At 38.0% G+C, this 25310-nt stretch overlaps 1 protein-coding gene across 1 annotated transcript in view; it reads left to right on the top strand.

Moving 5' to 3' along the window:
* LOC122792759 (phospholipid-transporting ATPase ABCA1-like) overlaps window positions 1-25310 on the top strand; it is a 2266772-nt gene that overhangs the window by 559298 nt on the left and 1682164 nt on the right. Inside the window, exon 12 of the mRNA XM_044060333.1 lies at window positions 732-908. Coding sequence (XP_043916268.1) covers window positions 732-908 — 177 coding nt within the window. The remainder of the gene's footprint in view (window positions 1-731; window positions 909-25310) is intronic.

Below are 25310 nucleotides of genomic sequence, written 5' to 3'. Positions count from 1 at the left end.
TTTCTAAGTTTATATGAGCAACATTTATAATAGGAGCCTTTATCCCACTTATTTATGGGTTTGCACATTTCTTGAGCTAAGAGGTTGAGAGGTACATATGGAGGACAGAGAAGATACATGGTAAATCAGATACTTTCTGCAAAACTAAAGAAACATACCAGATTTTTCTTGTATTTTTGTTTGGACGTTTTCATACCTCTAAACTCTTCACAAAAAAATGGAGATCTTCCTTTCTTCGTCGCTTGCTTTCCAAAGCACTGAAGTACTGTGTAAATGTGAGAATGTAAGTCGCATACACATGTGCAGTGTATCAATAAAGTGGAAGAATATAGAAACAATGTGGAGGAACACCATGGTGTCATTATACAAGGACATTATTTAAAAAAAATAATGTCATTGTATAATAGCAATAACCGACTCATGGATATGGGTATACTGAAGATTTACCCATGGTTGGCTTTGTTTAATCACTTGGGCTTCGCCCTCATGATCACACCATGCCAACTGTGGGTAAATCTTCAATATACCACACCCACACATCAGTTAATGCTTAACTATCTGCACACGGAAACCTCCCTAAAAGAAAAAAAAAACAGAAGAGATGTGTATAGTGTTATAAAGAGTGGGACTGTTTTTTGATAACATATGTGTAGATATATGTGTACATGAATGTTTTATGTGTTTATATAGTGTCCAACTGTTACTAAGCAATGGCTACAATCTATTCACAGGCTATGGTATCCAGGTGGACGAGACAATGCTTACAATGATATGCGTTATATCTGGGGAGGATTTGCTTATCTACAAGACATGATAGATCATGGTATCGCTCAAGTACATTCGAGTGACTCACAGCCATTAGGAGTGTTTGTTCAGCAAATGCCTTACCCATGCTATGTGGATGATGTGTAAGTGTATTGGCTTTTACTTTATCAGTAGTACTCAAGAAGCATAATTGTACATAAAACAAAAACTCAAAGTATGCTTTAATGGAGACTGAGCATGTCTGTGTATCATAAAACCACAACACAAGTTCTACATGTTAATATACTGTTGCTTAAGACATTCATTTATTTTAAGATTAATATGAGTTAGACATTGTAACAGTAAAATTATATAACACCTTTACTTCAAGTCATTTAGTAATTAATAATTTTCAATCACATTTGCAATTTTTATGCCCCGGGTTTTTATAATATACACTGTAATTGTATATTAATATTGGCATGAAATATTTAATGCCCTCATTCTAAGAAACGTATAACTTTTAACAACATATTAAGACCATGGTGCACATAGCATTTAAACAAGTGGCCTATTAATTATTCATTTCCACATATTTGTTAGATGTCATTGCCATATTGTGTCATAATAAACTTTCCTTTAAAGTAAATGGAAATCTAAAATGGATAAGCTGAGTTGAAATAGCATAGCACTAAACATGTTTAATTATGTCTAAGAAGAAATGCATTATCACGCTAATTGCACTTGAGACTGCCTAAAGCAGGCATAACAGTCTGTAACAATGAACATTACGACAATATGAATATTGTTTGAAGTTGTTTAAACATAAAAGCACTGAACAACTGAAAAACTCTACCATCATCCAAAAGCATGCCTAATCTTAATGCATGCATACTTGACTTGTGGAATTATGGGATTGCAATTTGCCATGCCTTAACTCTAGGAGAAGAATTGAATGACAGCTATTTTTGTGCTTTGATAATATTCTTAAGCATGGTTATGTTTTAACCTTCTGACATTGATGAACAGATTTTTAATTATCAGAACTTTATGACTTAGACAGACAGCCCTTTCTGTAGACCTGCTAATTTATATATTTATTTATTTCATAATCTTGGACCTATAAACAGGAGCAGAATGAAAATACATATCTAATACAAAATATGAGCATTAAAAATATGAATTTGTTGGTACATCCTGATAACATCTTTCTAGCGAAAGTAAACAAATCATACTGGATCTAAAGCCCTGTAAATTATACCATGAAAAAAATTCACATAGACTGTAATTAAAGACAAGCCCAATAAACTAAAATGGCACAATGTAATATACACAATAATAAAAAAATAACAACCAAGAAGCACAAATATACAGTGCTACAAACAGCTTAACAAAATCACAAAATAATACAACAAGCTAATATAACACAAAAGCATATCTCATTTTCTCCAATGAAAAAAGGTGACATTATCAAACCTACAAAATCTTAAAATGTACAATGACAACACATAGAAAAATCACACCATCTAGCGTGCAATAAACAACAGTTTCAACATGCTAGTCCATAAAGCAGTGGACCTACTTAGTCAACAAGTGTTATTATTATTATTATTATTATTATTATTATTATTATATTTTTGTCATGGTCCAGAGAAACCTCACTGCTCAAATTTGAGAAGCATTCATAGGTTCATAGGTTCATAGGTAGGTGCTAGGCTATCAGCCCAAAGGCCTATGTAAGCCTAGCCAGCAAGGTTCTATAGCTTACACCACCCAAGAAAGTTATTTTCTTATGCCACTGTCCAGCAGAGACACAAAAGTGATCCCCGGGGTGTATTTCCTATTTCCCATCCACTCATCAAGATTTTTCTAGAAGAGTGCTAATGAAGAACTTTGCTTGACATAGATGGGTAGCTTGTTCCAGAGTATAGGAAGTCTTTGGGACAGGAATCTATCCCTCCAGCATGTCCTGTTTATTGTGGTGACAAGGTTTAGGTCCCTTGAGTGTGTAGCTTGGAGGGATTGGGATTTCTTTAGGTGTAGCATGTCCAACAGCTCTGGGTTTGACATAGCTTTATATGTTAGGCAGAGATCACCTCAGAGTAGGTGATATGCTACGGAGTAAAGCTGGAGTTTTTTGAGGCGGTTAGTGTAGGGCATTTGTTTGCCAGTAATCCTCTTTGTGAGATACTTCTGTGGCCTTTCCAGCTGCTGCAGATGTCTTGTGAGGTACATTCCAAAAGGGGCACTGTACTCTATAATGGGTCTAATGAGTGACGAGTAGAGGGGAAGAATGACCTCTTTTTACCTGGATGAGAACCCTTTTATGATAAGGTGTGCCATGTAGAAGGACTTCCTGACTACTGTGGCGATGTGACTATCAAAGGAGAGACTACTGTCCACCTGGGTCTCAAGGTCTCTTATCCCGCATTCGGTGTTAAGTAGATTGCTGCCTATGTGGTAGTTCATGGGTACAGAGTTTTTACCAAAGGGGATGACACTGCACTTTTTGGCATTGAGCTTGAGGCCATGGCTCTGACACCAGGCATCTGTCTCAGTGAGGCTCTTCTGTATGATGTCCACATCATTTGGGGACTTGACTATGGCTCCTAGTTTGCAGTCATCTGTGAACTTCATTAGCCAGAGGCCTTCTGTGTTAGCCTGTACTTCAGAGAAGTAGATAACAAACAGGAGAGGTCCCAGGACAGAACCCTGTGGTACTCCACTTGTCACTGATTTGAGGTCAGATTTGGAGTCTGCAACTTTTACAGTGTGGGTTCTGTCAGTGAGCCAGTTGGCAACCCATCTTGTGACGTAGGGATTTATACCTAGTTTAGTGAGTTTAGCTATAATTCCAGAATGGGGGATGGTGTCAAAAGACTTGGCGAGGTCAAGATAGGCTGTGTGAACCACCTTACCCTAGTCCACGGCTTTGGTGACTGCCTTAAAGAAGTCGATCAGGTTCAGGAGGCATGATCTGACTTTCACAAACCAAAACTAAGTGGGATCCAGAGTTTGGAGGTTACTAATGTCTTTGTTTATGAGTTCCATGATGATATGTTCCATGGCCTTGCATACCAGGCTTGTCAGGCTAATAGGTCAATAGTTCCCGAGATCACCTGAACTACATATTATGAAGATTGGACAACTCTCAGCAAATTGGCAAATGGGCACTCATCTTCCTAGAAGATACTACTTTCCTTATTTTTAATAGTGGATTCCACAATCATCCTGTAGGATCTGGATAATGTTTAACAAAACCACTAGACTCATATTAGTCTTGATTAGCTACGAACATTGCTACACAGTCATAGCTATAACTAGCCGCCTATGTCTCTGCACATGCAGCAGCATACCTTTACAAAAAGCTATAAAACTGTCTCATTGCTGTATACACTGCAGCGTTTCTTTTCATATCCTTGCCAAGATTCTGTGCTCAGCTGTCAATATGCAACTTTCCCATAGCTTTCCTTCTCTGAGGATGCCCTGTGAGGTATAAGACATATTCAGATGTACTAAGCTCTGGAATTGCCTTCTTTTTACCATGTTTTAGAATAACCAAAATCAGGACTTAGAGTTAGTATCACATGAAGAAGGTGAAAAAAGGCATTAGGCTGGACAGATGTGGTGGTCTATGTAGGCACTGATGGCCTTTTGGATGAGACAGTCAAGGAAATATCAAGTTGGGTTAGCCAAAACATGCCATGAGAGGTAGCTGGAGGTAGCATTCTAATGTGTTTTATTTGTACCATTAGCCAACACATAGAGGAAATTGTTAAACCCAGTCACTACAGTGTCTTATGTACAGAGAGACACAAAGTCATAAAATATCAGGATTTGCAGGCAGAACTGAGATCAATGTGGAAGAAAGATACCCAGACAGTTCCAATAGTAGTAGGAGCAATGGGTCTTATAAAAAAGAATCCACAATTGTATTCAGAAATGTTATCAATTCATTGAAGGTTGTGCATCAGGGCCGGCAACTCGGCACGTTAAAATCTACTGCCATTATTAGCGGACCGGAGTTCCGCTGTGGCGACCCCTAACCAGAAAAATCCAAAAGACACAACATCAATATATGTAACTCCGTACAAATTGCAGAAGGAGTCTTTACTGGGCACATTGCGGGTACTACGAAGAGCACTTCTGGCTGACATCAAAGTTGAAACAATACTAATTTCATGAACTTTAATCATACTTTGACTTAGGAATGGATTCCATTCCCATTATGATATTAGAACCCCAAAAGATTAGGAGAAATTAAAAAGAAAGAGGATTATTAGAGATAGCAGTGGAAAAGGGAGAAGGGCTTGGATCTGGTAGGATAATGAACATTTACTGGCACCGAAAAATGTTCTCAGCAAAGAATATGATCTGTCTTACCTCAAGGGGACAGCTGCAATTACTTCTGGACTGGGAAGGTAAAACACAAAAATCAAATCTTTGAACTAAGATGAAAGGAGAGATGGTGTATCGGAAAAGCAAACAGGATGTAGGATTTCTGTCTGTTAAGGAATCGTATAAATCAAGGGAATCTCAAGGCAACTGTGACTTCAACCATCACACTCTGCCAGTTCCCACTTTAATATGTGCCTCCTCTTTCAAAGAGGGCAAGGCCACTCAAGCCTGAGGTGAATATGTGAATACCCATCCAATTATCCAGGTCCTGTTTGAAGAAAGATAATGGATCACATTGCTTTATTACAAGAATAGTCTATTCCAGAGGTGAGGGAGATTCTGTCTCTCCACTTTGTTTTATTTATCAGCTGTAGCAGGTTTAGCTCATTTGTACTGGTATTTCTGGGAGTGTTGGATTTGTGAAGGTACAAAATATTCTGGATTATTGGGTTCCTTATTGCTCAGAAGTTAAAGCATAGATCTCCTCAAAGGAGCCTATAAGATGCAAAAAAGGGATAATGCTTCTATTCTTTTCTGTCAGCTTAGGGATTTTAAGCCTGTGAGTGTCTTTTTTTAAGAATCTCTGGGTCTTCACAACTGTTTGATACAGCTGGTGACGTACATCCCAAAGTGGACATTGCATTCTACAATTGGTCAAATCAGTGTTGAATAAAAGGGAATAACAACATGTTTAGATCTCAATGATAGCCCCTTAGTAATCATCTGTGCCAGCTAGAGTGATTTTCTGACAGTTGCTACATGGTGACTAGAGGAAAGGGGATTAACTCTGTTTTCATTTTGAAGTAGGGTATTATCAATGCTATATACTGAGAGAATGGTTGTCTGCTAAATGCCAAAATGTTAGCATTTAACTTAAGTCCATTTTCAGTACACCAGACACTTATAAACATAACTTCTTACAGAAGAGTTTCTGTATCAGAGGGGCTCTCACAATGACTCCCAGTTTGCCATCATCCACAAACTTACTCTATAATTCTGAGATTGAACCTGTAGACAAGCTCAAGTTAACTATAATTAGATCTAAAAATTTCTGTACATATACTACATTGGAGGTGTAGATATTTCACTCAATTGATGGCTAGTTAAGGTATCTTAGAATGATGGAGTTCTTGTTTACTGAGTTAATTCATGATGCTTAGGAAGCAAAAATCAACATATGGTGTCATGGAATGTGTCTTGTAACAGGCAATAAACTGATAGTTGATTTTGTTTAGTGTGATTTGGAATTCAATAGGTCCCATTTGTAGAGCTCTGAGAATCTGCCTAGAGGTGACATGATCTCTGATAAATAATGACATGCTACAACAATTCCCATTGGATTTGAAGGCACGGTAGACAATAAACCCATTTAAATCATGTTTCAGTGATTACCGATACATGGATGCCTTCCAGTTGCAAGAGTGCCGCAAAGTCAGGCAGCTTGTTGGTTAGACTTCAATCACTAAGCAGAACAACCTTAACTTGATCCTATCATGACATTGATATGTTTGTTACATCAGAATGGTCATTAAATGTCATGACATTGATATGTTTGTTACATCAGAATGGTCATTAAATGACCTTTTCCCAAACAGGCACTACTGGGGAAGCAAGGCATTTAGCCAGTATGATGAAGCCTTTGAACGAAAACTGTGTTATCAAACCTTGCAGAGCAAGTAGGACTGTCAGACATTTCATTCTATTCTGGCATATTCCAGATCCCCCAAGTATAACACCAGTTGTTTAGCCAGCTATCATCGTGTACCTTGGCATCATTTGGGAAGGGTGGATTCAACTTAGTATCACGTTGTTGATCTGCACATATGACACCCAAAAAGGGTGTAAGCATGACTCTTTGTATCTACTTCAAAATTTTTTGCCTCAAGTTATTCACCCTCACAATCCTAACTACCACATTATAGGTATATTTGTCAGGTACAAAGGCCATATGGGTCTTTGACACATCAGATTTCCTGACACCTGAAACATAACGTAATATCACCATGTCTTTGTCTAGCCTAGTGAATGGGAAATCTGTGTGTCTCACTATGGAATTATTTATCACTAAAATATTTTTGTGGCATGATCTTGTGTACTGGAATTGAGATCCTTTGTTTTACAGTGACTATTTGTTAAAAGTGAAATATTATGTAACACTATGTTTGATTTTGACTTTTGCTCAGACTCAATCATCATGAGTCTAGGAGGCTTAGGTTAGGATTTCTTTATGGTGTCAGCATATAGTATATTATGTGTCAGGGTTGGGTGCATAGTTTGTGAAGTGTCTGTGCAATACCCAGAGTCTGTATTTTGTGACAAGGGTGAAGTCTGCATATCTGAAAAAGTTGCACCTCTCACAAACAGTCTCACTGGTATTTAGGTAGAGTTTATTGTCTGTGAGCATAAGTCAGTTATTAAATTGTTTGGAATACATAATGCTATGAGGCTGGCAACAGAGGCTAAACAAGTAGGCTGATGTCCCTTTCTGACCAGTGCAAAGTAAAACTTGATTTGATGTACAGAGAGTTGCACAGCTTAACTAAAATAGAGTTTTATAGTCTATTGAAATAGTTATTGGTTAAGGGGTGAATAGTATTGTTACGTTTTAATGTCTGTTTGGGTAAATGACTGTAGTGCTTCAGTTGTCACAAGGGAAAGCAAGAGAAGTGTGCTAGTATGTGTGCATGGCAGAACGGACAGAACATTGGTTATAATCCAGGACAGTGACAGAGAATGCTGAGAAGGCAGTACCGGTCACAAGGGAAGGTGAGACAAAAGGGTGATACGGGCTGTCCCCACAGACTTCTCTAATGTGGCCTTTTGTACATCTTTAGAAAATCACTGACTAGACTAAAAGTGTCACAAAACCGGAGGGCCAGGGAACTCAAGCACTGGTAGTTTATCTCATTCCCTCCAGTGGAGCTCTGTAAGTTTGCACTGTAACTTCCAATGGGTGGGGCTTACGCTTTTTGATAAAATAAAATTATGTCACCACATTTCAAACAAATGTTCACATCTCTGGAACCATAGAAGTTACTAAAAATTGTAAATTTCAAATTCTTCAGCATAAACAATTTTTATAGTGGAAGTATTCTTTACCTTCTAGGTCTTAAAATGTATTGTATAAGTCAGAGTAAGCACAGTGAACATTAAGTTTGTTTGTGTCTTTCAGCTTTTCCTGGTAAGGGGTCGCCACGGTGGAACTCCGGTCCGCTAATGATTGGTAGTTGATTTTTACATGTCGAGTTACCAGCCCTGACACACAACCTTCAATGAAGGTATGCCCATTCATGCATATCTCCACACAGAAGACGCTCTAGCTGAGAATCGAAATGGACAGCGTCTTACTGTGAGGCGACAACGCTACCACAGCACCACCACCGTGGGTCAAAAAAACTACATCTCAGCAACCTCTCAAGTTACGTACATGCTGTCCACAGCATTTTGTTCATCCAGCTGAGAGTTTTCATATGAGGCAAAGCAGTTCTGTTGGTGCTACTTCGTTTCTGAGATATTTAGAAACATGTGAAATGTATGGCAATATAAATAAATATTATATGAACAGCAATTAATATCTGTTTACCTGGTCTTGACAAAAGTAAAAGATCAATACAGTTGTAACTGTCAATCTGTAAGCTTTAAGATGAAACCATTTAACACACTGTATGCAGCATGGCTTGGAATTATTCTTTCGGATATGAATATTTTTCTGCCTAGAGGTGTCAGTATGACGCAACTGCAGAAGCACCTGGAGGTTAATGTTAGTGGCAGGGAAAATCATGTAGATAACTGTGAGAAGAAGATGATTGATTTTATAGAGAACACAAAAGTCTGTAGGAGGGCAGACTAAATAGGATTACGGATAAAATGAGCTATCATTCATACCTACTGTTCTTCCATAATTGTGTTAGATGAACTTGACACAAGAACACTAATGGATGTGCTCTACCTAAGTTCAGCAATACCTTTGACTTGGTCCCACAAAAGAGTCAAATAGGAAAACTAAAAGGGGTGGGAGATAAGAGTGAGACTGAGGAAATATATTGTTGCATGGTCAGTTGGGTGGATACAGAGATGTGTTGTGAAAAGGAGGATGTCAGGAATTATAAAAATGACTTGTGGAGTAGCACATAGTTCTTTCCAGGGTCCAGTACTCTTCAATGAGTTTGTGTCAGCCATATCAAAGGGAGCATAGCACAGGATCAGTTTCTGCAGTGATGACACAATTACAGATGCAGCAGTAGAAAATGTAGGAAAGACTGTGGTAGAGTATTTGGAAAGGCACTTAATGAAGTGTGGTGAAATAAGTAAGCTATGATTTATTATAAACAAATTCAAAGTGCAGCACTTGGGCTGCAACAATAGTGGTGTGACGTACACAAAACAAGGAGTGAAAATGTCAACAGCAAAGTAGAAAAGAAATACATGTCTCTGTGAGGTGCAGGGTTGCTCCTACATAGAGTGGCCCACTAGGAAGAGAGCAAAAAAAGCAGCAGCGATTAGACTGCTGCTATGAGCCCTCAAAGGGGAAACATAAATTAAGAAATATTCTTTCCAGTCTACAGAGCCCTGTGCAGATGACACCTTGAATACTGCATGCATCGCTGGAGGTTATACAAGTAAAGGGACATCAGGCTGATAGAATGAATGTAGAAAAAAAAACACCAGACAGATCCATAGGTTGGAGAGAAAGGGTTACGGCCAGTGTCTGGAAGAGCTCTTCTCACTTAAGAACCAAGATATAGAGATACCATGATACTGATGAACAGGATCAATCAGGGAGATTAGCAGGGATCATCCTGTGCAGAAAGGGTACATGGCGAAGGAAGAAACATAGCCAAAGGGAATGGGACATGTGGAGAAAGAGTGAAAGAATAATAGGTAAGGTAGGGATGTAGAGGCTTTAGGGAAATAGGGGAGGTAGGGATGTAAAGGCTTTAGGGAGGTGGGGAAGGTAAGAATGCAGAGGCTGTAGGGGTGTAGGGAAGATAGGGATGTTGAGACTGTAAGGATGTAGGGAAAGTTGGGGTGTAGACACTGTACTGATGTAGTGAAGGTAGGGATGTAGAGGGTGTAGGGGTGTAGGGAAGATAGGGATGTTGAGACTTTAAGGATGTAGGGAAAGTTGGGGTGTAGACACTGTACTGATGTAGTGAAGGTAGGGATGTAGAGGCTGTAGGGGTGTAGGGGAGGTAGGGATGTAGAGGATGTAGGGAAAGTTGGGGTGTAGACACTGTAGAGATGTAGTGAAGGTAGAAGTGTAAAGGCTGTAGGGATGTAGGGGAGGTAGAATATGTAAAGGGCTTTAAGGGTAGGTTGGATAGATAATCAAACAAATATAATGTAGTGTAAATTCCCAGCCTATGGTCACATATTTTACTTTTCAGTTAATGTTCTGCATCAGAGTTTCCATTGCCTTAGGGAAATAACTCATCTCATATACTAGCACTGGTGTCTACCACCTATCTTATTTGCTTACATTCAGTTTGACCTGTAGGTCATTCTCTGATTGTTTTATATGCTTGGCTAACATTCTTGTCCTCTGTGCAAAAGTCATCCATTTTCTGCATTGTGTTGCTATTGTTTTTATTCTTCTCAGTATGATAACTTAGATTTTATAATTTATTTCTACTAATAAGCTGGTGGTTTCATTTTTGTTTTGTCTACAGTCATATCCTTTTTTAACTCCAGGGTCATGATTAAAAACTATCCCTTTGGATCAGTCCACTCACCACATTAACAAGTGGAAATAGACTAAAATGCAATTGTCATTTCTAATGACTGGATTGCGTAGACTGAAATGACAAAGTCTGACATTCATAATAAAATAAAAGGAGTGTTAATACATATTACAGCACAGAGTCAGTACTGAACTTATGTTTGGTTTTCATTTCTGAATAAAATTAAATTTGCTAGGTCTCTTTTGAGGGGGTAAATTTAGTTTTCAAATCATAACTGTTTTGAGTACTGACGGAGTTCAGTGAAGGGATGCAATTGAAACAATAATGAATATTGTTTTGAATGAACTGATACAAGTAAACTTCGTCAGTAAATTTTACAGAAGCTGGAGAACTGTGCGTTATTGATTTATGCAAACAATATTTGCAGAGGAAGTGAGATGTATGGTGCAGCCTGCAACTGACCACCAAAGTGCACAATGTGTGGTTAAAGGCAGTGAGCTGAAGTTAAACTTTAAGTGATTTTTTGGGTGGGGGCTTAGCACCTCTTACCATACATCCCCACAAATCATGCAGCAACAGTCCCCATACCCTTTGTTTATAATAAAAGAAACTATGATGTCAGAAAACCTTAGGTAAAATTGTAAGTTAACTGTATCAAAACCTGCATTCCACAGGCTGCCCAGATGAAACTGAGTTTGGCAATTTGTCCTTGACCCAATAACCAAATGCATGAGTAAATCTATTAATGAGCAGAAACAAAATTGTTGACTACCAAAGTAATGTTGAGGTATAGGCTGCAGTAGTTGTAGAAAGTGAATGACCATAGTTATCTAATATGTTGGGGATATTTTGAGTATCTTATTTTTGGAATACACAGATTTATTATACTGCCTTAAATATTAGTAATAGAACAAGTGAAGACAGATGCGTGATTTGTATATCCAAAAAAAACAAAGATGTTTCTATGATGTATTTGAAATAAACATAACATACTGTGAGTCACAGCTATTTTAACTGAAGTTGGAAGTGTTTTTGTGGTTATGACTGCATGATAATTAAAAAACAAGATAGTGTGTCTCATGAACATTTTCCATGCTGGATATAGAGAAGTTGGTTCCAAGTAAATACTTTTACAGTGAAGGTGCTATACAAAAATTGAGGGTGAGATTGGTTACTAGGTTGTGGTGATTTTTTTACTAATCACATTGTTGATGCAAAATGGTGCTGAACAAAGTCTAATCTCAGTAGGAAAATACCAGCATTGTTTGGTGTATAGCTCACATTGCTGGACTCGATTGAGTATATTGAGGTTAGCAATATGTAATGTTATTTCAGGACCTGTTTGGTAGGTTGTGTTTCCAGGGAAATAACATAAGCTAGGAATTCATATGTAACTGTCTACTGTAAACTATATTTGCTGTATTCACCTTTGATCTCATTTCATGGGTAACGGCTGAAAAGTGCTGAAGAGAAACAGATAACTTCAGTTTCTTTTTTAAAATTAAAAACATTTAGTTAAAATACTTAACTGACAAGTCATGTGTTGCTAGCAATGTGAATGCATCCTGATGAAAGTGATATAATTTGGCATATGCCATTTAAAATATACCAGACGGATGACAGGTATGCAACAGTGCTTAATGCAGTATGTTATGATATTATTCTGCATGGGGAGTGGTTTAGGTCAAGCCCTAAAATATTTGCAAAAAATTTAGAGTTAGAGTTCAGATAGTAAGGGTATGAAATTAGTTTTGTTTGGAGCTTGGAAGGGACTGGAAGTTTTAGCAGTTTCTTAAGAAGGTGAAGCTTGTTGTGACATGCCAAAGAAGAAAGATGGCTTCTTTGTCTTTGGTGTTGGGAGAGAATTATATTAACACTGTACACTATGGCACAGAGAACACACAATAAGGATTCTAAAAATGGATTGGACCAAGGACAGACTATTGTGTCACACTAAAGTTTGTCTTGCCATAAGAATGTGGACAGAGCTGCCCTTAACAGTTTAGGAGGACTCATTTGGACTTTTTATGAAGGAGAAGGTACTCACAGATACTATAATAGTAGTCATTACTAATGAATGATGAGATTGGACAGGACAGCTGAAAGCTTTAGGGATATGACTGCCTTATGACTGAGTCCATCAACATCAATTTTTATGCGATGGCTCATAGATAGCATGCAGTAGTTTTGGTGCAATAAGTATATAGTTCATGGTTTAAAACTGAAAATGATTGTAAAAAAGAAATGACTGAGGTGATGCATCTTTCAAAGAGTTTAGTAAGTGTGGATAATATGAGAATACAGCAGTAATGGATTATTTTTTAATGCCAGTGCAAATGATACTGACTGATTAACATGTTTTATGAAAAATCCACACATGTGCCTTCTACATTAAGGGGATGTTAAAATCTGCATGTAAAGCAGGTCAGATGATGGAAACAGCAAGTGTGATTAATGCAGCACACAATTACCTTCACTTATTGTAGTAGATACAGTATTATGAAAATGGAGCTTATATCCCAAAGGATAGAGAAAATAGTAGGGGAGAAATTACACTGAAGAGGAAAGAAGCATGGAACAGAAATAACACCCGGACTAAAATGTAAAACATCATTTTTTCCCCCATTGTTTTTTCTTGATCCTTTTGGTCTCAACCATCAAGCCTATCCCACTATCCAGATTTCAAGACTATGCATTCTGCCAGACCTCCCTTTGCACAGCCACATTACTTGGAGGGGGATGTCAGGTGTGAAGCTGTGGAGTGTCATAACCATCACTATTCCTGTTTTAGAGGTGTGCTTATGTCCTTCAGTGTATGTGCTTTGACTCTGTGGTTCATAGGAAATGTATGCAGCAGTGCAGTGCAGTGCAAACATTAATTACTCCATTTGAATGTCTGATTCTCCCCCAAAAGCCTTGTCCCCCTGCAGTAAACACTGTTGTTAGTGCTCCCCCATTCTCCACCAGTATATTACCTTATCAAACCAGCTTCACAAAAACAAGCATTCTACTTCTCCAAACTCCAGTATTCATCAATCAATGCTAAAGAATGTGAAACCAAGGTAGAGTAGGTATGGTAAAAAGCACTGAAATGGATTTGTAATTTGAAGTAAGTCGATGAATCCCAACTCTATTTTTGCCTAAATTTTTATGTTTAGATATACTTTTAAGAGCTAAATGATGGTTGTATATTGAATACAAATTAATGAAGGTATTGTTTCAGTCTCATCTACCACCAGCTCAATTGTTTTCCCGCCACTAGTATACTCACCCCCCAAATCACTGACAGTTGATATGGCATATGCCCCTCCAGACAGGGAAAGTCTTCTGTGAAAACTAACCTTCTAACAATGCATAGGGAATAAGGAAGACTTTGTTGGCTACAAGCTAGCTATCTGCATTGTGAACGTCTATTTTTAAGCTAATATTAATGCCCCCTGCATAAATGTACAGTGGCATAGACAAACCAGTTTATGCTTGCATGGTATCGCAACATTGTGAAAACAGTGATGCTGGTGATCATCTAATGTTATTGGCTTGGTCCAGGGATGAGAAGTTAGCCAGCAATTGTGTAACCAGGTACACAATGCAAGCCATCTATAAGAGCCTTAAACAATACATGAAAGCTCCACTAGTACAGGCAAATATCTACATATACCACCACGTACCTGGAAGAGTTCAGCTTTGCAGTATTCATGCCAGAGGAGAATCAGACTGTCATCCATGAGTCAAAAACAGATGAATGATAGGGGTTGAAATTTTAAGGGTTTCACATTCATGCCAGTCACACTTAGAACATAAGCTACTTCTGCAAGGGTGTTGTGCTAAGCCAGCCATAGCTGAGCAGAAGCATTACCAGAAACCTATGTAACAATGCATAAAACCCCACGTATGTTTAGTACAGTGATTGGGCTGCTGTTGTTTAGTGTAAGAATCATAGCAGCACAGCACCTCAGCTAGATACTCTATGGATCAAGGTAACCTGATGACCTGCGGCAGCAGAAGTTGGTTTATTACACTGTGGGCATGTCTTTTCCGATGCATGCTGAAGTCATGGAACTTTAAATCGGTTACTACCTGTGCTTTGCAGTAAGACTTAGTGCCTGCAGTAATACTGAAACACTTATTGCTGTGTTTTGCACTTTATGTAGGTCCCACATGGTCATTAATGCAGTCAGACCTAATGGAAGGCTGATAAGGTATCTTTTTACCAGTCTGTTTTAACCAGTCCAAAGCTGTACCATCGCATGCACTACAAATATATAGTAACATTTTCATATCGAAATTGTATGTTACACAGACAGCGCTCTTATATGTTGTCTGAAAAAGAGTTAACTACTGTGAACAATGTAAGATTCATTGGGGGCATGTTTTTTCTAATACATGTGTTTATCAAGTCTCCTTACTGAAATTTTGGCACTCGGAATGCTGAAAAGACAAAAAAAAAAAAAATACCAAAATACAGTAGAATTACAAATTTTGAAAATCTCTCTTCTTCTTAAAACATCTTTTTACTAGGGGGGAGGGGGTGGTCACACATACCTTGGAGAAAAGGGAATATTCCAAGAAATGACAACTCAGACTTAGTTTATTTAAGTCTGATTTTCAGTTTTCGTATTTTGGGACTTGCTGTAGTGGGTCCTGACATTTCAATTGATTGTCATTAATCAATCCTATCACCCTCATCAGGTAACACAGTGCATTTAATATTTCATTTTCTTTCTTTTTTCTTGTGTGTTGCTGTACAAGAACATTTTTTTTATTTTGCTGATTTGCTCTTTCTAGAGTTTTTCAGACTCCATAATAAATCTATTGTGCTGCCTCATTGCTGAATGCTTACATTCATTAGGCATATTAAAAGATCTGTAAAACTGCATTTCTGGTCCAGCACGCTCCTACCTCAATTAACCAGAACTTTGAAAAAGTGTCTTTGTTGCAGAGTGCAATGTGTGCTGCACTTGTGAGACACACTGCAGATGCACTTCAGGACATTTAGTGTCATTTGCACAACAAAAATTATATGTAGATCAACTGTACAGAGCAGCATACTTTGGGCACACTGTTTGATAAAACTCTGCAGTAGTTCTCAGTGCAGTCTGTGTGATTCTAATCTGACCTTAAAATTATTCTGTTTATTATAATGTACCGGTGTCCAGAACATATACTATACATTGTTCATACAACCCAATTATGGGACTTCACAAGACATTTGAGAATTTTTTTCTCCAAAATTTGCAGAACATGCATACTCATTTATTTATATTTTGATGAGCAAGGGGCTGCCCATCTTGGAAAGTATCCTCATTTTAGATAGGGGACAGTTAGAGAACAGTTAGAGGATCAGCAAATGAATAATAAATATTGACAATGAATATGGAATCTATGGAACGTTATAATTTGGGGTGGTGGTATGAAGACAACAGGGTAGGGCTAAAGGATTCAAAAACAGAGGACATGGGTAAAGGCTGCCAGAGGAGTATAGCTAAGTGGGGAAGTAAGAAGAAAGAAAACATCTGAAAAATGGGAGGAGGGACAGTACAGACACAACTGACAAGAGAAAGTGAGGATGCAGAGCCAGAGGTGGCAATGCACAACCCAACAGCAGAAACAGCAGCAAAAAGTGAATTAGATGGGGGTGTGACACAGAGACAGATGGAAGAGACTGTGGGTGAAAGGGACAACACAGCAGAGATGTGTTTTAAGAGAAAGGATTGAGTGCACAGGAGCAAAATAAATGAAACTTGTGAGGAAGGGAGTTAGGGTTCATAAAACTAGTGGGGTGAGAGGTTACAGCTATGCTCTATAGTTACAATGGAGCAAGCAGTGAAGGCGATAAGATCTACTTTGGGGACTGACAAGGTATTTGTGAATGGAGATTCATTCAATAAGGGAAGACAGGAGAAACTAGGATATACTGAATATTTCCCATCAGTGAAATGTTGAAGACATTGGGAGGAACTGACCAAAGGGAATCACTAAGAAGTGATGGACACAGTGTTGTGCACATCAGAGGAGACCACTGTGGTGCTATAAAACATGCCTATGGATATGGGGTAGGTAGACACGTATGAAACTGAGGACAAATGTGTAATACTTTAAATCTCCCCTAGAGAACCCCCATGGGATATATCCAAATGACCCTTAGGTCATACTGGTGTTTCTGATACATTGCTTCTGAATGCCCATGATTTTTTTTCCTTTTTAAGTTTTTACAAACACGCTCAGGCCAATAAAGCCAAACTCCAATAGCTGTAGACAGGCCATGTTTTCACATTTTCCTCAGTTAATCAGTAGAACATATGTGGATTGGTGGATTGTTTTTGCATGAGGCATGAAGAAAAGGTCAGAGTTGAGGTGGCACACTACCAATATGGCTGTAAAATAGAAAAGGCCATTACAGGGTTAGAGCTAAGGGTAAGAAAGGGCTTGTGGAATGATGCAGAGTACCTGCTCTCAGATACATTAAAGGAGACAGATGCAAGACTGGAGACAGACGAAAGAAGAGAGAAGTAAAAAAAAATTGATAATCATGAGGACCTAAACTATAAAAGGTTTTAGCCTGATGATGTGAGATTGTAACAGATTCAACAGAATTCTAGATGCAGTCCAAACTAAGGCAGATGGGATCATGAAGGTCCTGTGAATTTGTTATTAGCCAGCATTGATCACACCACACCTGTGTGTAGTTTGTGGTGTGTGGTACAAAGGTAAGATTATGAAGATGAAGGCACAGGATTTCAGGGAATGGATTATGAGGAATGGATGATATGGTCAAAGATATCTTAAAGGTCTAGACGAAAGGGAAGAACTGAGCATGCTATGGGAACTGGTTAAGGATGGATTAATCAATGTTATATACACTGCAAAAAGAAACAACTGTTGGATTATACTAGAGTTTTAGGCTAGCAGTTGTAACAAAGAGTAAGACATACAAATTGATGCAAAGTAGAGGAAAAGGAGGAGTTGGAGGATTTATAGTGAAAGCAGGAAAACAAAAAGCAATCAAAGGAGATTAAGACAATAAAGATGCAATCTAAGCCAGAGCTGATAGATAGGTAAAGAGGGGGGGCATGTTTTGCATATACTGGAAAGATGAAGGAAGTAATATACCCTACCAGGCTGAGTGAGGACACGAGGGAGATTATGAAGAGCAAATTAAGGAGGGTAAGCGAGCATGGATCAGGATAGAGAGGAAGCTGGCTTTCCAAAAAGAAGATAAGACTACGTGAAGAGATGGATTGCCTCCCAGCATCCTCAGTAGTCCAAAAATGGTTCTGGCAGATCCCTTGTTGAAGATCATACAGTGGACAACTGGACACTGTAGGGGAGCTTGAACAATCAAGGATGGATGAATTTGCTCCATGTTCAAGGGAGAAACAGGAAGAAATATGGAACTAAAGCCCTGTTAGCCTAACAGCTGTTGTTTAGCCTAACAGCAGTGGTAGAGATGGTCAAATTAAGATTTTTGAAGGAAAGACTAGTCACTTTTCTAGAAACGTGACTTAGTATTACCATGAGACACAGTCTTCCCGCACTTTAACAGGACCTTTGACTAGGTACCTTAGAGGTAATTTCTGTTGAAACTGTAGATATCTGTAGTAGGAACATAGATGAAGAAATGTACTGCAGGATGGTTAAAGTGTAAACCATGCAAGGCTTTGTTCAGTAGGGCAATATCAGGAATAAAAGAAGTGACAAATGTACCACTGTGGTTAGGTCTGGATCAATGCACTTCACTGTGCTTATCTTAGCCATACTCAACACAGGGAAAAATATCACAAAATGTATTTCTTCACTGATGATGCAAAAACATGTGCAGCTGTGCAGAACTGGGAGCAGATTATGAAAGGATATGCAAAGCCTGACTACACTTGTAAAATGCTGCATCTTGGGACAGTAAATTGCAAGGTACTGATCATGAACTTCTACAATCTTTATGCAAAGTGTGGAACTGTTGGCAAAATAGTAGGAAAAGAATTTGTAGAATGTAGTTATGCCTTGTATGGGTCTCTAGGACCATCATGGTAGAGCAGAAGCAGCAACAAAAATAATTTGCGGGGTATTTCTTCAAGGAATTCTGAAACAAAAAAAATAATGCAGATACTCAGTACTGCCCATATCAGTCTACATCTTGAATGCTGTGAGCAGTTCAGGAGGTGATGCAAAAAGAGTGGTATTAGGCTGCTAGAAGACAAGCAGAGGAAAGTCAAGTGACAGTTTTATGAGCTGGACCAGGCATATTCTATCACAAGCCGAGAGGAAACAGAGGTCCTCATGCTGAAGTACGAAACAGAATGTACTCTGTAAGCATGATAGCTGCTCACAGCAGCATACCATGGAGAAGAAACGGTATCATCCTGAAGAAGGAAGATAGATGAGGTGGAGGAAGGCCAAGGAAGCAGTCTGCAAGAACCAACTGCATTCTGGATCATTAAAATACTTCTTCACAGATAGTGATGTTGTACAGACATGGAACTGGCAACCAGAGTGGGTGCTCTCGAAGGAATCCATGGTAGTATTCAACAGGCCTTTGAACAGATACAGTAAGCAATCAAGGTATAACAAGAAAGCAGAATGTTAAATGTACTTAAATCTTCTTCTTCTGGCTTTTTCTCAGTTAGGGGTCACCACAGCAGAACAATGGTTCCAGCATGATTGGCAGTGGAGTTTTAGAGTATTGACTTGCCAGCCTCACACCCAACCTTCTACAGAAAGACATGCTCACACCTAGGACCAATTTGTAGTGTCCAATCCACCTACATCATCTATGTGGGATGTGGGAGGAAACCAGAGCACCCAGAGGAAACCCACACAACCACAGGCAGGACATGCAGACTCTGCACAGAAGACACACCAGCCGAGAACATTTTGCTGTGAGGCAGCAATGCTAACTGCTGCATCACTGCAACCACCCATTAAATGCACTTAATGATAGAGTCAAATTGATTTCATCTGCAAATGATTTAGTGTTATGTACAGCAGAATAAGTAATATGAATGTAATAGACAACTTGGATTTCATTTAGCAGAACAGTTTTTTATCAGTATTAATCATAGAATACATGCATTTAATTGTTTACACAACAGAGAATAAGAAAAAAAGTAAAATGTATGCCCTCATCTAACACTTAGTAATAGTGAAGTGTACCTTGGACTTCACTATTACGGGAATAACATTTTTGTAGCATAATTATAACTATGAGAGATTATGGAATATCTATAATCATTGAGATAACATGCCTTGAAAAAATAGAATATCTGAATGCATATAAATCATATATGCTGTATCTGACAGATGTATATTATGCTGAAAAAAGACAAGACAGTCATTTAGTCTTTATATTCTAAAGAGCTGGTGCAATTACTGCAAGAAAATATGTTACATATGACAGGATATAAATAAAGATGGGAGGAGGAAAGATTTAAGGCTAGTGTTATGGGGGATTTTAGTTTTTATACTGGGAGCAGAAATAGATTAAAATACATCAGTAGTAATATATAATTTCAAATACTCTATCTGATGGACATTTTTTATTTGCATGATCAGATTCTGATAGTCATAAATACAGTATGCAGGAGTGTACAAGCACTTTTCCCACTGCACAGTATACAGAGGTTTACAAGTACTTTTCTTGCTGCACAGTATACAGAGGTGTACAAGCACTTTTCCTGCTGCAATGTATACAGAAGTGTACAAGCACTTTTCCTGCTGCACTGTATACAGAGGTGTACAGGCACTTTTCCTGCTGCACTGTATACAGAGGTGTACAAGCACTTTTCCTGCTGCACTGTATACAGAGGTGTACAAGCACTTTTCTTGCTGCACAGTATACAGAGGTGTACAAGCACTTTTCCTGCTGCACTGTATACAGAGGTGTACAAGCACTTTTTCTGCTGCACTGTATACAGAGGTGTACAAGCACTTTTCCTGCTGCACAGTATACAGAGGTGTACAAACACTTTTCCTGCTGCACTGTATACAGAGGTGTACAAGTACTTTTCCTGCCGCACTGTATACAGAGGTGTACAAGCACTTTTCTTGCTGCATAGTAAACAAAGGTGTACAAGCACTTTTCCTGCTGCATAGTATGCAGAGGTGTACAAGCACTTTTCCTGCTGCACAATATGCAGAGGTGTACAAGCACATTTCTATGCTTATTATGCCAGCAATCATTGTCACAATTTGTAGATGAGGAGCGTGATACTGAATGCTGGTGTATAAAGGAATAGCTCTTTTAATGAACAGCACACAAGAGTGCATAGTATACAATGTGCATTATGCCCTTCCATGTTACTGACATTTTCAATGTTTTTGTTACACTTCTGGCATGGAAATGTAACACAGAACAGCAGGGAAATGATACTTAATAATGTGTGTGACAGACACGTTGCTTATTAACTACCTGTGGCTGCTGAACTGTGCATGGCCGTCATACCTCTAGCAGTTCATAAGCATTGCCATTCATTAGGCAGGATAAGCATGTTAGGGCAATTAACAAATTATAGGAGTGAGAGAAGCAACTGGTGTTTTGGGTGTACACATTGGCAGGGGCTTGTTGTTTTCACTGTGTGGGCCTGGATAAAGCATGGCTACCTGCTTGGGAAAATCATTTGGTAGGGTTTTTCTTGGTAAAGGACAGAGTTTGTTTTCTTCTTTTAGTTTTTTTTATTATTTGTGTTTAACAAAATGTTGCACAACTATATAACCTGAGTAGTATATTAGCATATTTCCATATCATGTCTGTAATGTGCTACTTCACCATCCTTTTTTCATTGATTCAATAAAAGTGTTCCTGTGTCTCATCTATTTTGTTGTGCCAGGTCTTTCACTCACTTCACAAGGATATCATCACAAACTTATTCCACAGCATCTGATGATTTGGTGTAGTTTTTAACCACCAGAACAAATGTACTCTACTTTGTTTTCATACTGTGTATCATCCACTGTCTTGACCTCAGTATCCTTGGTAACATTCTGCGTTATAATATCCCCACCAATATCTTCTTTAAAACCTGAGACTTCTACTCTCACTGTCTTCCTTATTAGTACCCCACCTGCAAGTGAGCAGTGCAGTCTCAGTTTCATCAACTTCTTGGACTTCCACCTCTCTGCTCCCATTTTATGTTTCCCACTATGTAATTTGTTCTCCCCTTGTTAGAGATCATAGTGCAGCACCTACCCCAGAAAGACTGGTGCAGGTCCATGATGTCTTGGCCAAACCAAGCTTACTTACTATGAATGCCACCTTGGATAGCCCTGAAAATATGTCCATGTGTAATGGCACTAACCTTGTTAATAAAAGAAAAATAAAGTAAACTATCAGATTTTATAAACAAAGCCTTTCATAATCACCTTAATTAACGTTGAGGTATTAAATAGTTGGATTGGACCAATAAATTGTATACTTATGAGAGTTCGTAACTGAAAAAAAATGTATTATTCTGTTTCCAGGTATAGGAAATATGTGACATAGCTTACTATTAAATTAACTGACCATATTATGATGAGTAGCTTTAATGGTGAATCTTGCTTTTTCTGGTTTATTTGCTGACATCTGTTGTGCTTCCCATACCTTCCAAGGATAATCGCAGATGCCACACTGAATTTTAAGGGCTTATATACAGCATTCATAAGTGTAGTCTTAAACATTCTGGCATAAAATGTTGTTTTGTTTATTAATTGTTTCTCTGTGTGGTAAGACCTACATATGGTTTTACCCCACATAACCACTATGACATACTGGATGCATGGCTAGGCTTAAAAAATGCTTGGCTATGGTTAAAAAGGCCCTTGTGGTTCACTTATGAACCTATGCACTATAGTGAAGAACTGACAATAAATGACTGAAAATTTTCTAAAATTATGATAAGCATTCGACAGTGTTCAGCTTGAGTTAACTTACAGGCAGCATCATTGTATACTTTTGATTGTCTCTGGCATTTATAATTAATATAAAGCACTAGTATAGTTTACTGGCTGAAAAGAGAACCACAATGTGTGCTATGTACTGTCAAAGATATCCTATGCAGTAAAACAGTAGAACAAGACATCTGCAGCAGCTGGAAAGGCCACAGAAGTACCTCACGAAGAGGATTACTGGCCTCAAACAGATGCCCTACACTGACCATCCCAAAATACTCCAGCTTTACTCCGTAGCATATTACCTACTCCGAGGTGATCTCTGCCTAACATATAAAGCTATGTCAAACCCAGAGCTGTTCGACATGCTACACATAAAGAAATCCCAATCCCTCTGAGCTACATGCTCTACGGACCTAAACCTTGCCACCACAATAAACAGGACATGCTGGAGGGATAGGTTCCTGTCCCAGAGACTTCCCATACTCTGGAACAGTCTACCCATCTATGTCAAGCAAAGTTCTTCATTAGTACTCTTCAAGAAAAATCTTGATGAGTGGATGGGAAATAGGAAATATCACTGGGGATCACTTCTTTGTCTCTGCTCAACAGTGGCACAGGAAAATAACTTTCTTGGGTAGCATAAGCTAGGGAACCTTGTTGTCTAGGCTTACGTAGGCCCTTGGGCCGATAGCTAGTACCTACCTATGAACTACAGCTTTTCAACATTTGTCATTTAAATATATTCACCATAATACATTGCTAGCACGGTATGCTTTTGCAATTATGTGCATCAAAGAAAGTAACCGTATGTGAGAGCTGCATTGCTTAATTGAAATGTCAGTCTGAATACATGCAATCAGTGCTTTGTGATGTATTGTTAAAATGGTATGGTCATGCATTGTATTGTCTGCATTTTCTAACAGCTTCACTCAGTATGTTGGTAACATACTCCCCATGTTCATGACTCTGGCCTTCATATTCTCAGTCTGTATGATAATTAAAGGCCTAGTACATGAAAAAGAGCATCGCCACAAAGAACTTTTGAGAATGGTTGGTGTTGGAAACAGTGCCTTGTGGATGGCATGGTTTGCAGACAATTTTTCAATCCTCGTCATATCATCTGCCCTTCTTTCAGTGGTTGTGAAGGTTAGTTAAACAGAAATAAAGATAATGAATGAGAAAGGGATAATCAATCTGCAATAATATTATCAATAATAAGCTATAATTATATACTCCAATAATCTAATAAATAAAATCAATGTATGCAGCTTAATTTTATGTATCTAGATATTTAATTTTGGGGATGATTATAATGAATTGCCTTACAAATTCTAAATAGACTTTAATTTTGTAGTCTGTTTTAATATACATTAACATTTGTTTTGTTTATAAAGTCACAGGCCATAAAAGGTAAGGCTGCTTGTTTATTTATTTTTTGGTTTAACGTTTTGAATAATCTGTTGTGTTTTTAGCTATGCTGCATCTCACGTATGTATGTTATCACTTTGTGTTGCTAAGTTACAAAGAAACAGCTGAAAAGACCACTTTCTCTAGAATCGTTGAGTTAGCTCGTATTTTCAAATGTTCAGTTTCAACAACAGTCAGAAATACAGAGGAATGTGCAACAGATGTCCATGATTTTTGTTTTCTGGCACATACTTCTATAAGCATGACCTTTAGATGGCTGAGAGAGTTCATTTATTTAAATATTGTTTAAGTAAAGACTCTTGAAACAGTTTATAGAAGGTTGGTCCTACAATTATTTTTCACATCTAAAGACCTGAATGTTCCTTGAAAATGAAACGTAAAGTAATTAAGCATAGTCTTTTTAGAAAAAAGTTTGAAGGTCTGTAAAATATATATTTGATGGCAAACCAAGTATGCAGGGAAATTAATGAATTCCACAGCAGCATATAACATGATACTTGAATAATTTTCAACCTGCATTTAAATTTGGAAAAATCCTCTGGTTAGACAATGCACAGAAAATTACATATCACTGTTCATTAATATCATTTTACTGGTTGTCAGCTGTAAATCATATACATTCTCATTCAATTTCTTTAACAGTACATTTAACTAATAATGTTACGATGTCACAGGTAAACCAGAGTCACAATATAGAGGACTGTGCAAACAGGCCAAAACAATCTCACTGTTTAATACATCACACAAAATGTTATTGAATACCCTTGAGAAATGTTTCAACATTCATTTAAATGAATTGACATACTATCTGGATGCCTTTCCTATGGAAATAAAATGCTTGCTAAAGTGTTCATACAAAAAAAAAATCTCAGGGAAGCATATTTCAAGTGTAACAAACCATACACCTCTATGACAAATAATGAGGCAGGGTATTCTAAAGTACTTTTTATATCTTGTCAGAAGCATTGACAGTCTTGCTAAGTGTTTACAACATTTGTGTCTTCAATGATCAATATACTTTCTAAAACATAAGTAAAATTTATACTTTCTTAAGTAAGGTCCATAAGAACAGATTCAAAATAATGTTAATTAATTTTCAGAATAATACTTTCAGAATTCACTGTTCTAGAAAGTAACTTTGTGATTTGCATATTTTGATATAAAAGTACATTTTGATTGAAGTTATTTTCCAGTTAT

The sequence above is a fragment of the Protopterus annectens genome, chromosome 2.part0 (assembly GCF_019279795.1).
Source record: "Protopterus annectens isolate FY-2018-M chromosome 2.part0, PAN1.0, whole genome shotgun sequence".
In the NCBI taxonomy this organism is placed as follows: Eukaryota; Metazoa; Chordata; order Ceratodontiformes; family Protopteridae; genus Protopterus; species Protopterus annectens.
Note: the sequence above shows the minus strand (reverse complement) of the source record. Positions and strands in the feature narration are given on the sequence as shown.